Source organism: Parasteatoda tepidariorum, chromosome 9 (genome assembly GCF_982258835.1).
Source record: "Parasteatoda tepidariorum strain Cologne lab strain chromosome 9, Ptep-v5.0, whole genome shotgun sequence".
NCBI classification, from domain to species: domain Eukaryota; kingdom Metazoa; phylum Arthropoda; class Arachnida; order Araneae; family Theridiidae; genus Parasteatoda; species Parasteatoda tepidariorum.
Genome location: NC_141763.1, coordinates 60,442,729 through 60,459,362, shown reverse-complemented (window position 1 = coordinate 60,459,362; position 16,634 = coordinate 60,442,729). Strand labels below are relative to the sequence as shown.

Here is a 16,634-nt window from a genome sequence, read left to right as displayed (position 1 = left end):
ACGGAGAGATTCCATCTAATTCCCAATTTACTAACCTTTTTGTTAATTAAAAAAAAAATATTATGATGTTTTTAACTTACTGATTCCCTGATTTTACGTGTTTTATTTGTTTTTATGTTCTATGTATGGTTGTGCTGTCTTTTTCCTTTCTTTCTTTACTCATAGTTAACTACTAATTTCTCATATAACTAAACATCTAATTTTAAATTGCGCATATCGATTCAATAAATATTGCAAAATGTACGGAGGTGGCGTTATTGGCCAGGTTGTCTTTGGCATTTATTCCTAGTTTCCGCAATATATCAAAACTTGCTCCCCTTTGTAAAAAATCTTTTCTAGTGGTAATTAATTTAAGTTATTTCTACTTTAATATTTTTGATATAAATTTTTCCAAGACAACAAATCGAAAATCATCGTATGAAATCTTACATATCATATGAAATCAGAGATACCAACTTGCTCCGGACAGCAAATATGTATTTTAAAGAGGTAGCTTATCAATTGTGATTCTTGGTTTAATAAATTCAATTTAGTAGATTCTTATCTACCACTATTTCTAAATAATTCGTAGGCTTATATAATTCACCCCTTTTTTTTAAATTTCTTGTAATGCTATATTTTTTTAAAAAAAAGCAAAAATGATCAAATATTTGGAAAATTTACTTTGGCGTGTCCGGAATTTCTGTGATATGAAAGGCAACTTTCTAGCAAAAATTTTACTTTAGTGGTAGCTAAGTTTACGTCTTAATGTGTTATTTTTTAGTCATTTAAACTTATTTTCCACATCGCTACATATAAATAATTTAAAAGTTCATATGCAACGCAACTATGTTTAAAAGCCTCACGTCGTAAAGCTTTCAAAATGCTGACAAAATTACCAAATGTTCTTAAAACTCCCAAGGCCTGCCAACTATAGTGCTTTTTGCAAAATATTTTATAGAGTGGTTGTCATTTTAAAACCAAAGCTTTCAGAATTTTTGGTAATTTTGCCAACATTTTGAAAGCATCACCACGAAAGAGTTGAGAAGTAGTGGCGTTGCATATAAACTTCTAAATCATATACAGGGTTTTTCATAATTCCCTTCGCCTGTAAACGCCATTTTTCTTTACTACAACTGGCTTCAGTGGTACATGTTACTGCCATCTACTGGCAACTGCTTAAATTAAAACTTAAATACTTTCGAATAATTTAATTTGTTCTTTTTTGCCACATTCGTCATCGTTTTTTTTTCTATAACGCTTCGAAACCCCGGAGGGAATTATGAATAACCCTGTATATGTAGTGTTGTGGAAAATAAGTTTAAATGAATAAAAAAAAATACATTGAAACATAAACATAGCTACCATTCGAATAAAGTTTTACACAAAGCGTAGAAAGTTGGCAGGACTGGTTTTGGTTTTTAAATGCCTACCACTATATGAAATATTATGCAAAAAGCGTAGAAAGTAGGCAGGACTGGCTTTGGAAAAAAAAACAACATTAAATCGAGGCATTCGACGAATCAATCAATGACATTCGACGAAAAATGAGAATATAAGCAATGCAATAACCGTAAAATAAATTTTAAGTTATTTAACAAACAGTGGTTCTTACAGTTAAATGCGTTTGCTTTAGCACAACTTCCAGAGTACAAATTCACCTTCAAACTCAAAATCCGTGACAATATCAAAATAACAAATTCGCTACTTTCTTATTGGCTGCATAATTGTTAATTGTAATAAAAATGCAAAATGCTAGCCATTGATTTAATTTTTTTTCCTGTCTTTAAATAAAAAAAAATAAATGGAAAAAATCGTCATAACTTCATTATTTTTCATAATTACAAAAAAATCATAAAGAATAAAATTTAAAAAAAAATTGCATAATTTAATGAAACGTAAAAGCCCTAACGGCATTTTAAACATGAAAAAAGGTAAATATGCTTTTAACTATCTCTGCCTCCATTTTCCACTAATTCACAGCATATTACACTTCAAAATGTCGCACGTAATTACATTTTGGCGAACGTAACTAATCCTAAATGAACAGTTAATGAAATTAAATGCTCATAATTTAGTCACATCTTCGCCACGGAACCTTTCACCATGGAAAGCCTGTTTCCTTTATTTTATTACTTCATAAAAGTTTTGTGACTAAGCTATTAAACGACATGTCAGCTGCGTTAATTAGAGTTCCGAGCTTAAATAACACCACCGCTACATATGTGCAGCGCCTAGAATATTTAAGGTTGTTGATGCATGGGAGAAAGCTGAGTTAACGGAATGAAAATTATGACAGGTCGTTCGTAAATGGATGATTTTTATATCATTATGTCATTTCCAAATGCATGATTTTATATAAGGATTTCTATGTAAACGGTTTTAAATATATATTTTTTCTGTTGTTCAACTTATTGACATTATGGGAAATCGTGCGTAAATCGATGAAAAGGTGACAATATATTGTTATATGACTGCATATTTTAATATTTAAAATGTGTTGGTTTATTTACGGTTGTTCGTTTATTAAGAGAAACTGATTTGATTATAGTATTTGAAATAAAATTCATAAGTTCAATGAGATTACGACCGTTCCTAATTCAGACTGCTCTCAAAGCTTTTCGCTGCCATTTTATTTTAACACGTTCACGCCGGGAAAAGTGAAAATACTGGTACGGGAAAAGAGAAAATACTGGTAGAAGAACTATTTCAATATTAGATAATATTCGGGAGGAGTTAATCTATTCTCAACAATAACAATTCACTGTAAGGAAATTTATCACGGCGAAGAAGCGATTCAATATAAAAATTGCATCCGTTAAAAGCAATTGGTAGTTATGGATTTTTATTATTCCCGGAAAAAAAATAAAAAATGAAATTTATTGTTACCAGTTTTTACTCCGATGCGCTGCCAAGATGAGAAAATCTAGCATGACTCACCGGTGGGTCACCCCGGCGTGAACGTGTTAAAGTTGCAGATTGCTCGAATTATTGCATTTGTAATATTTTTAAATAAAGAGATAAAGTAATAGTAATAAGTGATAATTAACAGAGCCACGGAAAGAGAGAGGGATCCTTTATAAAGATTCTCTTCAATAGTGGAGCAAGCACTCCTTCAGCTAAATTTTGCAACCAATTATAGGGCACCAAAAATAAGATAAGATGATTATACAACACAATCATTTTATACCGACTTTCAAAAGCCGATCCAAATCTGAAATTAAGACTATCAATATTCGACACCGTAACCCAATTCAGAAGACAAGGAATTCTTGGATCAGGAATCGGGAGAAATTTTTCTTTGTGGAGGACTTTTTAATGAAACTAGCCCGCATTTGCTTTGCATGGAGGGAAAAAACCACAAAAACCTCCCATGGTTAGCCGGACGGCAAGGGGACTCCAACTCAGACTCATGATTTGTCTATCACGGAGAATATTGCTGTCCTGAATTAGACTTCGAGGCTCAGTTCCTCAAAATAAACTAAAGTGGATTTTTCCTTTAATAAATTACATTAATTTTAAATATGCCCTTTAAACCAGTAAGAATTGCATTTTACACATAGCTGTCAAATATCCCAGTTTTCCGGGAAGGTTTTATTTATATTTAAAATGGTAATAAAATTCAATATTTTTTTTCCAATCCCCATCCGTGCATTGTGAGATTTGTCATTAGGGTATCAGAAGGGCAGATGTGTTGGCCAATCCTTCAAGGGGAGCGAACGCTTCTCCAACATTAAAAAGAAAAGAACGTGCATGCATCTGCCCGAGATTCTAACCCGGGACCTCTCTGACATGACCCCAGCTCCCTGACCACTATAGAGCCTAGGGCTGAACGTCTATATGCATCAAGACTGATAAAAGCAAACAATGGTACGAACGACCAGTTTAGCTTGTTTTCAGGAAGAATCATATATCCATGACTACTACCAAGATTGTTTAACTATTATATAGCGTATATGGGACTACTTGACTACTTCTTACCGGATAAAAAGTAAATAGCAATGAGTAGTTTATAGTTGAAAATAAATTAACTTCTTCAGAAAGCAGCTACAAATAAAATGATTTTACAACAGTTTTCTCTCTTTTCTGTCTTGTTTTCAGGCCTGATACAGGCCGGTCGGCTAGTTATGATAGATTATTTTTAATTTAACAAATATTGACTGAAAATGATTTTTACCACCAATAAATATAAATGACCACCATAATTTACCACCAAGCCGTGTTGGGTATGGGGATACTTAAGAGAAGACATAAACCTCAGACCGATGGCAGCTCATTTTTGTAGTGACGTAATCTTAACTAAAATACAAAATATTTAATTTCCTTTTATTCCAATTGCATTCCAATTACCAGAAAGAACCACCTTAAAGACCACAATACAAGACGAATGGGAAAAAAGCCGCTAACGGCCCCAGGAGCCCAGATATATTTCGATGATGATGATGGGTCAGGGGATAGAGCGTTCACCTATCCCAATGACCCGGATTCAAATCCAAGCGGTAATTGGTTGATACGAATTCTGCTGCCGGTTCGCACCAAACACAGTGCTGAAGTAAAATATCCTCAGTGGTAGATGGATCATGGGTAGGTTGGAATCCCCTTGCCATCAGGGTAGCCGTGAGAGGCTTTTGTGGTTTTCTTCTTCATGTAATGCAAATGCGGGTTACTTCCATCAAGAAAACCTTCACGAAAACTAGCTTATTCCAATTCTTGATCCAGGAGTTTCCTAGTCTTCTTGGTTAAATTCAAAATTACATTTCTACGGAATTGAAATTGATAATTGCAAACTCAGAATTGGATCAGCTGTTAAACGCTGGTTATTAAATATAAAAAATACTTTACCAACATGAAAGGTTATATTTTATTGCCTATATTTTAACCCCTTGGGGACGGGTGATTCAGAAAAGCATTCGTACAAAATCAGAATCAGGATGTAATTAAATAAAAAAAGGTAACTTAAATGTAGTCGTTACTAATTTGACAGACTTACTTTGCTTTTACTTTAATTATTGTTAGTTTAATCATATATAATCAATGTTAGTTCAAAGTACATATAACTAAATAGTTTTATTTTGAACAAAGTAATGGTGAATTAAATAAATCAAACAATTATAACTCCGCCCACAAATAAACTGCTAAAGAATTACTTTGATTACCAGTTTTATCTTTTCGCCCCAGTTGATACGGTTTTATGTTGGCACGTATTAGTGACAGTCGGCGGGAAAGGGTTAAATGACTCACAAAAAGGAACATGTTGATGTCACTGTTATTAATTTTATTGTTGTTCTGCTCGCTACATTCGCCAGAGAATGCGAGTATCGGCAACAGTATGGGAAAATCTGATCATAAGAGGAAAAGTTTGTCAGAGAGTATCGTTTTTTTTTTTCTTCTTCTTCTAAAAGTTTTTTTCATGCTATTAATTTAGTAGATTCTGACAGCACAACTAGATTATAAGTTCAACTTGACGCATAATTCATGTACTTTAAAAATATCGTTTTGCTGAAATTTCATGATATTGAATATCAAATTAAAAATTACTCAAGAATTTCAAGTTCCTTCTTTTTATATCTAAATGAAAATAGTGATAGTATTTTTTATACCAATAGGGTACTTTATTACCTATTACTTTAGTTTTAAAAAAGCATTACTCTTGACTTCAGATTCTTAAATAAATATTTTTATTATTAATATAAATTAAAATAGTCATAAATATATCCTAATAATAAAACACTTGTGTTTTCCTTTTTTATACGTCCTTTTTAAAAGGCTTGAATGGGTTCAAACAAATTAATTTAATTATTCATTTATATGTTATTGTCTTTCTACTCTAAATAATAAAGGGAGTAACTCAATTTGTCATGCTAGTACTGCCACCTCTTTGACATTCCATTTAACTGTCAACAAAATTATATAGTATATAAATTATCTACCATTTTTATTTATGGGAATTTCTTTCACTGTGATAATGAACTGTGTTTTTTACGTAATGTGGCTTTTCTTTCTAGAATTTATACAATAAATTTAGAAAAGCATGGATCAAAGACTTTTAGCTACTCGTCTTTTTTATATAATACTTGATGTTTCAACCTTTTGAGTCATGTCATTTAACCTTTATGACTCCAACCGGCAGTAATACTGCCAAGTCAACTGTTAAAAATTTACCACGTATCGTAAAAAGATTTTTAAAAAAAACTTATAGAATGACTTAACTTAAAGTAAGATACATGTGACTACCACTGTTTTTCCCACTGTTACAAAACCTGTAACTGTTTGTGAAACTTTTTATGAGCACCAACCTTTTACCTGCAGGATTTTGCCCTTACGGAAAAAGTGTCTTGTGGAAAAACGTGGCAGCAAGTTTGCATTTGAATTAAATGGAAATTTTCTTCATTCAAGCAACTAATTTTGTCAAAAAATGCAACAACTGCTTGATATACATTACAAGATATATAATTTTACTTAATTAATACATTTTGGCTGATTGGAATATTCTATTCTTACAACTGCAAGTTTTAAAAATTAAAGATTTGAGTTACCAACGTTTTGAAAAAGAGACATGTTCCAGAAATGAGACGTTGGCATTTAAGCGATTAGTGTTAAGAAGAGTTTATACTCAAAGAAAAAATTAAAAGTTTAGAAAAAATCTTCTATTACCAGTTTTTTATCTTTTAGAGTAGTTTGAAAATCAGTTCATAATATTCTATGGGTAATCAAAATTTACCTTTTGTACTCCGATGTCACCTCTAAGGCGCCATTAACAGTCACCACTCTAATGTTAAAATTTTTTATACCTTCATAATTAGTAACTACATTAATTTAGAAGTTTAAAAAAATTATATAAAATATTGTACTGTGTCTTTTAACCCTTTTGAAGGCCGTGGTAAGTATACTTACCACCACGTTTTACCACTTTTAATTAAGGTTTCCATTTTTCAATAGCTTCAGCTTTCTTGAAGTGAGTTTGAATAAAATTGGTAACCATTTGACACTTTTAAAAAACGTATAATAGTTATAAAATACATAATTCCTTTTAAAGTTTGTATCATATAAGGAATTTATTTTATAAATAAAGATAAATAAAAGTCAGTAAGTTCCTAATAGGTCATGTTAAATATATTTACCACCAAAAAAAATGGCATTTTTATAAACTAAATGAGTTTTTTTATATCAGTTACTGTTCTTAAAACAATTTCAATTCCAAAACTACTTTAATTTACCTTTACTAGAAATAAAGGGCCCATTAAAGGGTTAAATGATTTAATGCTTATACATTAGTTCTTAAAGCATTTTAAGGGTTAAAAACTACGGAATTTCTGTATTTTTAGCTGACAATGTCTTCAGAAATCTAAGAAATTGTAGTAAAATTTCTATTAGTACATTCGATAACTCATCTCTTCGCTTTCAAATCATTTTAAAAAAATGATTCCTATTCTCAGAATATTAAATTGAAAAGGAAAGCAGTGAGTTTTCAATTAGCCGTATAGAAATTTAACTACCATGTTTCTAAATTTTTTGAGGTTTTAGGTTAGATTACCGTAATAAGTACTGAAGATTTTTCGTACTGATTTCCAAGGTTTTAATTCATATTTTATTACTAACTAGAAATTATTTCAAAAGGATTGTTGATACCTTTGGTTTCTGGAAAAAAAAATTAGAAAAAAAAGGTTAAGAATAGTAACTTAATTGTTTTATTCTTTGCCTTTTTTTTTGTTTTGGAGGAAAAAAAAGACATGCAAGTACTACAACATAATCAGGGAAGTTGGCTACACTAACAAGCATAAAAAGTGGTAACTATTTTATGATGACATATTCAAGAAAATGAAATTTTAGTAAATGGGTTAACTTTGAAAATACAGACATTTGAACTTACAACTACATATGCAATCTGAAGTATTAATCCGTGTCGATAGTTTTGAATCACGTATGTTATTTAACTTAAAAAGAAGAAAACACTTAAGTATTTTTACTACAACTAGTTACGTCTCTGAACGTAGCTTGCAACACTGCATAATGCTTTAGCTGTATCATTAAATACAATGCTGGTATTTCGTACATTGACAGCTACATATATGTATAGCCAAAATCAATTAGTAACATCATTTCTTTTTCTCTATTTAAATTAGGTGTGTGCATGTGACCGACATAGGAGTTGGTTATCTTTCAACAATGGTTAATCTCCGCATACTTTACCTACGGTGGTGTACGCAAATTAGAGACTTTGGACTTCAACATCTATGCACAATGAGAAGTTTGCAAATACTTTCACTTGCAGGTAATATTCCTTATAGTACTTGAAAAGAATATTTCTTAATAAATTTGATTCTTTTTTTTACAAATTATGATGATTCTAGTTAAAATCTCTATTGGTAAAGACAATCATTGAATTTAAAGCCTTCATAAATATATTAACAATTACACAAAAAACTTTACCTAAGCCTTTATTGTATACATTTACATTTATATGCATTTAGTATATACATTTACATACATTTTAGACCACGAGGATTTGAATTGCATAAAAATTGTTACTTAAGGGAAAACTGACGCTGTATTATATAGGCCTACACCAAACTCAGGAAAATAAAGGGTTTAGAAGAATTTTTCCTTGCTGCTTTTGGCGAGTAATCCCCCCAAGTCATATTCATCATTAAAACAGTGGATATGATTTTGTAGTGTTAGAATTGGTGGGATACAACTTTGTTCGTTAATTTGTTTGAGCTTTTTTCACAATTGATCTGGTTTGTTTCTTTCAATTGATTGGTTTAATTTTTATTCGACATCAACGTTCGGTTACATGGAACCCATCAAAGTAGACGACTTTTAGTAGACTAAGTAGACGACTTTAGTAGATGAAAGTGAAATTAAGATTTAGTGTGGCAAAACTGTCAGCATAATTGAAAAGATCACGCTTGAAGCAATGTCACTTTTACCAATGTAAAGTTCGGATTGATCAAAATAAGAAAATGAATAAATAATTTTTTTCCGGTTTCAACACCAGCAATTTTGAAGTCACTCATGAGGATTTCAATATTTATTAGCATGCTTCTTTAACTATAGAGGTATTGAAAAAGGGAAAAAAACGCTTCTTACTCTCATTTTGGTTGATGCGAATTTTGCCTGAATAAAAGGACCCCACTTCTAAAAGCTTCAACTATAATCTTTCAAATTGTGACAACAGTTTTGCCATGTAAAATATTTACTGCTAAAAAAAATATTGTTTCTATTGAGTTAATATTAAAGTGTTTACATATTTGTATCCAACCCCTTTATATGCAATCAGAAAATGAATATTTCTCTCATAAGACTTGAAGCAAGTAATTATCCATTAAATTATTTAGAAATTTAATACCCAATTCTTCTTTTGAGACTTGTGGCTTGTTTGAAATTGCAATAAGACCTTCAACTATCAATTCAGTTTCAAAAAGACGCTTTCAGAAACATAATACGCATCTTTAACAATTCTGTGTGCAACATTTAATCAGTTTTTATCAAAGAGTGCATCAAAGCTTGAAATATTTTATCAAAATATTTTTCTGAAATATTTAAGAGGTATTACAGTTCAAAAATATTCGATATGGCAAAGAACAGACTTTCATTTATTGTGATAAGTATTCACAGCTGGTAATTCGTGACTGAGATCTTTAGAAAATCTCTTATAATTCCTTAACCATCCTCTTACTATTTTCAAGGAGACAGGAAAAGAAAAAAAAAACTGTCTGCTGTCCCAGTTTCGAAATAAATCAGACACGACTTTTCATAATATTTGCACTCCGATGAGTGGCCCACAAGACATATTTATTGAATTTTAATGAAAAGATGATACCATACAGCTTCCAAAAACTGACTTTCCATAATGTTCCTATAATTTATTTTATACGAGATAGATCAGTGGTTTCCAACTGGCGGCCGCGAAGCTTTTTTTGTGGCCCGCGAACTAAAATATATTAGTTGTCATTTTCTTGCGGACAATTTTCGTAAGCAATCTGTATGGATTTAAAATACTTTTCTCGTTAATAAAAACCTAATTTCTTCGTTTCTGTGAAATTTATCATACCAACGGTGCAAAAAAAAATTATTTCTCAGGTTTTGCATCCAAGAAAATATTTATTCAAATACAAAAATAATCGTGTTTATTGCTCTCTTTTATTTCATTTTATAGTATTTTGTGAATATAATTTAGCATGTGTGTATCAGAAATTTTCCGATTTAACTTTTTGAAACCACTCATTTTGGGCGAAAATATTTACACACACATTTGTAAATTTGTGTACAAAGTACAAACATTCTTTCTTTCAGAACACTATTTATTTTTATTTCTATAAACGCAATGTAGCTTACGCTTGATATTTTTAAACAATAACAATAACACTCTAATGTACTTATGTGTACAGTCACGGAAAAATTATCCAGAAAATAGCAACTGAAGGATCGTCTATTTCTTAATATAGATACTTCTCAGACACACAACAAATACAGCGTTTTGCTGTTTCTAGGAAAGGACACAAAAGCCGTATTTGTTGTGTGCCTGAGTATAATCTGTATTAAAAAAATAAATGATTCTTTATTTGTTACTTTCCGGATACTTTTTTCCGTGATTGTACATATCCGTGACACTTGCGACAGGTTGTGGAAGTCCGCAACAAATTAGGTAAATACTCGAAATATTAAGGTTTAAGTTATTTTGTGCCTGTAATTTTTAGTTTTGTGTCCTTGTCATCGCTTTCTGTTTAGAATAAAAATGAAATGTTATTAAATATTAAATGTTTTAAGTTTAATGTTAGCATAAATTATAGTGTATATTTCACCGTGTTACCACCTTTCAAACTCAAGGCATTCTTGGTAAGTAATAAAACAAATAAGTTTACTTACTACATCTATTCGACATTTCTATTAATCAGCGAATAGGGCATGAAAAAAATTGTTAACAGTGTTCAATAAAACAATTGAAGAAATAGATAATATTCAATTTTTTTACCATTTATAGTAATAAAAATTAAGAATTCTTAATTTACCGTAAATATTATGGCTTATCTGAGGGACAACCTAAAACAGCAACTTTTTTCTACGCTTGTCAAAACTATCACATTAATAAGCATTGGATTTTGACGTCTCTTAAAGCCAATTTTAACAACCTACCTTAGTTTAATTTTAAATTTAACTAAAAAAAAAGATAGTTTACCAACTCTATAGAAAATTAAGATAAAACTACCGAAAATCACTTACAGTTTGAAAAGAAACAGAACGAATATTAATAAGTAGAACGGGAATTGATGTATCATTAGAAGCGAACATTCAGTCCGAAAAAGAACGGTTGCGAAATATATTGCAAATAATATTAGCTTGCATGAGATATTTAATTATACAAAATCTTCCAGTGGCGATGTTGAAAAACTAGCACTTCAAGACGGTACAAATGTAGGAAACCTATTATCTTTACTTAGACTTGTAGCTCAGTTTGATCCGCTACTAGCAAAGTGTCTTAAACATGCCACAGAAACTCCAAAAACTATCTCATATTTGTCACCACAGATTCAAAATGAATTCATTCATCTTCTGGGATCTACAGTTCGAAATCAACTAATAAACGACATCAAAAGAAAAAAATATTATGGACTTTTGTTAAATTCAATTCCCGATATCTCTTATCGAGAACAAATGTCCCAAGTCGTTAGGTATGTAGATATTGATTTTATCAATAAAAAAGTTTCCATCAAAGAATCTTTTTTGGATTTTATTGAAATACATGCTAAAGATGCAGCCTCGATCGAAAATACAATTTTGGAGAAATTAAATTCCGATGCAATTTCATTAACAAACTGCAGATCACAATGCTACCATAATGCTGCCGTGATGGCGTTCAACAAAAAATAATGGAAAAAAATCATAAAGCATTATTTGAAAATTGTGATAACCATTCATTGAATTTAGTATGAGTTACTGCAGCCAACCAAGATAAAATAGTTGTGACATGTTTTGGAATAATTGAAAACATATATCTCTTTTTCTCACTTTCAACGTTACGATGGGAATTATTAAAAATAATTGAAACAAAAACTGTCAAACATGAATCTGAAACACGATGGACCGCCAGAATGCAAGCGGTTATCGTTATCGTCGATGGGGTAGAATATAGTAGAACTATTAGAAAAATTAGCAGAGGACACTACCACTACAAGTAGCACCAAAAATGAAACTACAATTCTGTTGCAAAATATACTAACTTTTAGTTTCATAACTTTAGTTCATTTCTGGTATGAAATCTTAAGGAGGATTGATCGTGTGCAGCTCAGATTACGAGATCCTAGAATGAATTTTAGAGAAGCGTTCCATGATCTTGAATCATTAGCGACTGAACTAGCCGAAATTCGAGACAAGCTCTGTGAAGAGGCAATAGAAAAGGCGAAGTCTCTTTGTGAAAAATGAGATATTGATACAATAATACGTGTAAGAAGACGCCGCAAAATGACCGGAGAATTGGCCAGAGATGTTGATCTTTCCGCAGAAAGTGAAATTTCTAGCGTTATGAAAAACGTTCTTGATCGTCTCCAACAAGAAATATGCACACGATTAAGTGACCTTAATTTCAAATTTGGATTTCTACTAGACGTTGAAAATTTATTAAACAAGGATAATGTTGATAACCTTGAAAAAAAAGTGTAAAAATTTGGGTGAATTTTATGATACAGATTTCAATGGAATAGAGCTCGTTATCGAAATATGTGACTGCAAAATGTTACTCCGCAGTAGAAAAAAATTGAACCTAAAACTCCATTAGAATTTCTTACTTTTATAATCTCGTATGGAGAAGATGTTTTTCCAAACCTGAGAGTGGCACTTCAAATTCTCCCGACTATCTCAGTATCAACTGCTAGCTGCGAACGATCATTCAGCTATTTAAAATTAATTTTGACATATCTACGATCAACGATGGGACAAGATTGCCTAAGTGAACTAGCATTTTTAAGTGTGGAAAGAGAAAAATTTGAAATGATCAACTTTGATGATATTATTGATAAATTTGCTTAAAATTTATACATAGTAATTAGTTTTATTAATGTATTATAATCATATTATTAAATATATGTATCTCCTTAGAGATAATAAATATTTACTTTTTTATTGTTTTAAAACTGCGTGTTTTTAAAATATTTCTTTATAAATATGTAAAATAAATAATAGGTATCTTTTGAACAAATTCTAGATGATCATATACGTTTCAAAATCTAGTCTTGTTTCCTCAACAAATTTAAAACCTAGCTTATAGCTTGAGCCTATGACTTCATTTATTTTTCTTTATTTATTTATAAATTTGCGAGTACATTTTACATATAATATTATATGGTTTTCGATTGGGGAGAGGGGGCGCTGAAAAGGTATTGTGCCCCGGGCGCGAGTTAAGCTCGCTACGCCACTGCTTATCATACTGCCATCCTCCCGTTGGTTTCAAAATTGTGAAGCCTTAAAAAGTCATTTACTTTGGTGAGATAAAACGATCGATTGGTCAAATTGATCTCCAAAGGCAGTTTTAGGTAAGACCGAAATTCGGTTGTTTTAGTGTTAACATTAATGACACACTAAGCCAGGGGTGTCAAACTCGCGGTTCATCGCCGCCGCAAAAATGTTCGAGCCGCATGCGGCCCGAGATGAACATTTTTGCGGCCCTGTCAAAATGTCCGACGCAAAGTAAAAATAAAATAGAAATGTTAATTAGAATAGAAACTAGCATATAAAATTATAATATACTTTATTTATAAACTATACGGATCATTTTAAATTGTACGAGTGAAAATGTAAAATTCAAATTATCTTGCGGCACTTGCCATTCCAGGGAAACTGCATCGTATCAAAAATACGCAGAAAAAATTTCTAATCTTAGAACAGAATTTGAAACAAGTTTTAAAGATTTTAATTCTTTGGAAGACAAATTTTGTTTGTTTTCTTCGATTTTCTCAATAAATATAGACTCAGTACCCAGTAATATGCAAATGGAAGTGATTGAGATTCAGTGCGACTCAAATTTGAAGGCAAAATTCATTAAAGTGGGTGTGCCTGAATTTTACAAATATTTACCTGCTAAGTTTGAAAATATACTCGAAAATTCGCATATGAAATTTTTTCCATGTTTGTAAGTACTTATCAGTGCGAGCAATTATTTTCTGTTATGAATGAAAATAAATCTCCGGTCCTAAACCGTATTAATAACGCTCACGCTAGGTCAATTTTTAAAGTAGTCTCGGCCAATAAAATTTCTCCGGAAATAGGAAAGATAGTAGCAGAGAAGAGATGTCAAATATCAAACAATTATTTTACTTTATATGTGTTTATTACAATGTACTATTGAAAATAAAAATATTTGTTTCTAGGAACACTGATGTTTTTTTTCTTCTTTTTTTTTGCGGCCCACCTAAAGTTAAGCATTGTTTATTTGGCCCAAGTTAGCTTTTGAGTTTGACACCCCTGCACTAAGCTAACAACTGGTAGTTCCGAATCGCTTTACTTCATTCATGACTTTCATAAATAAGTACACTTTTTTATATCACGAACTACTACTTTTTTTATATCTTAAACTTTTGTATCACAAACTACTACAGAACAGTACCGAATGTTGTCTATTTGCTTGTTGATATCTTTATGGATCTATATTCTACCCGGATGTTACAATTTTTCAAAGGGAATCTCAAGAACTTCAAAACGAAGTTCTTGAAACGAAGTGACACGAAGAATAAAGAAATACTGAAAGTATTAATTGCATGACTTTATTCTGACACAACTTATCACTAAAAGTTTGATTACTTGAGCTGATCTAGGTCTTTACGACTTTCATGGCTTTATAAGATAATGCGATATAAATTGGAGTAATGTTCTCCTTCTGAAGAGTACACTTTACTAATTAAGTCTTTCGCTTTTATTTGGATAATTAAAGAAATTGATTTCCTCTGAAATAATATTTGTTTTACAAATTGTGAAGTGTAAATTTAAAGGTAAAAATTCGTAATAAGACTTCCAAATTATATTTACACCTAAGCTCAAAAAAACGCGCCATCTTTTATAATCATTGTACTTGTAGTGTTTCATTATAACTTGCGCTGCATAACATTCAATACGTAAATTAAATCCTTTTAACTGAAGACATAAAAATTTAAAGATAACACTCAAATCACAACTTTGTAAAATTTAAAATATGCGGAAAATTTTCATAAATGGTAAAAATACTCTTAAATTTCAATATAAATTTCAATAATAAAACTTTTTAGAATATCAAGCCGGATCACTCATTGCCTCGTTAACTTAACGTAAGCGTAGGAATACACCTGGAATTTTCACTATATTGTTCCGGTTTCAGAATCTTTTTACGGTTTACACTCAGTTCCAAATCCATCATCAAATTTTTGCTATCACTTTTTACTTACACAGGTATGCCAACAACTCCACTTTATACAAAAATTTTATGAAGTGTTAGATACTTAAAAACTGAAATTGCAGAACTTTGCTTGATTTTGCCGACATTTTGAAAAGCTTACGAAGAGATGACTGGAATAAAGTGGTGTTATATAGGAGGGATTTCAGAATTATTCGTAAGTCCATTGGTATCACGTCATTTAAAAAAGAATCCTTTTCTTTTTTAAATGACGTAAGCAAAATAACTTCTTTGAATTTAGTAAACCAAGAATGACACATTAAAACACAAATTTGTTATAACTAGAAAGAAAAAAAAAATCTTTCAGAGCGGAACTAATTGGTTTCTCTGGTTATTTTTGGTCTAGCAATAACATCAATAAAGAATAATTTATTCTAAAATTTAGCAATTTTTATTTTTGCAGGTTGTCCTTTGTTAACATCAAGTGGATTGTCCTCATTGGTCCAGTTGCGAGAACTGAGGGAGTTGGAACTCACTAACTGCGCTGGAGCTTCGGAAGAATTATTCGAATACCTGAGACAACATCTGCCCCTGTGTCTCGTCATCGAATAATGATACCAAATTTTCCTACACACTAAGTAAATGAAACCAAATCTCATTAAGCAATACAGAGACTTGATCACATAGGCTCGCAGCAAATTGCGAAGATCTCTGAAGTCGAAATTCCAGCACATCAAAAAAAAAAAAACCTAAAGAAAACCCTTTCTAAATCACCAATTCGCAGATGCAATTTGGTTGGTTTTTATTTTATTGAGTGGATCTTGTAGTTTTGTGGCAACACACCTATTTTGGTTAACGATAAATTTAGAACGATATTCTCCCAGGAAAGTAAAGAATCCTTTTTTCAAGACGTATCACTTACCCTGATGTATAGTTGTCATTAAATGATAGCTGGAAATGACCAGGAGAAAATCAATCTAAAGTTTTATACAGGTCATTAACTTTTGTTCTTTCGTGACCTCAGAGGCGATTGGATTTTCGCCAAAAGGGGAAAATTATCACGTGGGCAAATGATAGAGGAAAAAGTTTTCCCTAACATCAGTACCAAAGTACATGTAAAAATCATCTTTCGATTTTGAACTTCTTGAAAACATGGAGTCGTATCGTAAACATATTCCATTTCAGCAAAATATATTCACCGAGGCTTATTCCAACACTTATAATTATTTCATCAAGTGTAAAGTATAAGCCTTATGTTTTTAAATTGTTTGAGCTAAATAAAGGCAAGAACATAAAA

The 16,634-nt window shown here is 31.1% G+C and overlaps 1 protein-coding gene across 1 annotated transcript in view; it reads left to right on the top strand.

The window, feature by feature from the left end:
- The window catches only part of LOC107436771 (uncharacterized), a 61,868-nt gene extending 45,234 nt beyond the window's left edge, over positions 1 to 16,634 (top strand). The window contains exons 4-5 of the mRNA XM_043043329.3: positions 8,103 to 8,251; positions 15,801 to 16,634. Of these exons, the coding sequence (XP_042899263.1) occupies positions 8,103 to 8,251; positions 15,801 to 15,949 (298 nt within the window). The 3' untranslated portion in view covers positions 15,950 to 16,634. The remainder of the gene's footprint in view (positions 1 to 8,102; positions 8,252 to 15,800) is intronic.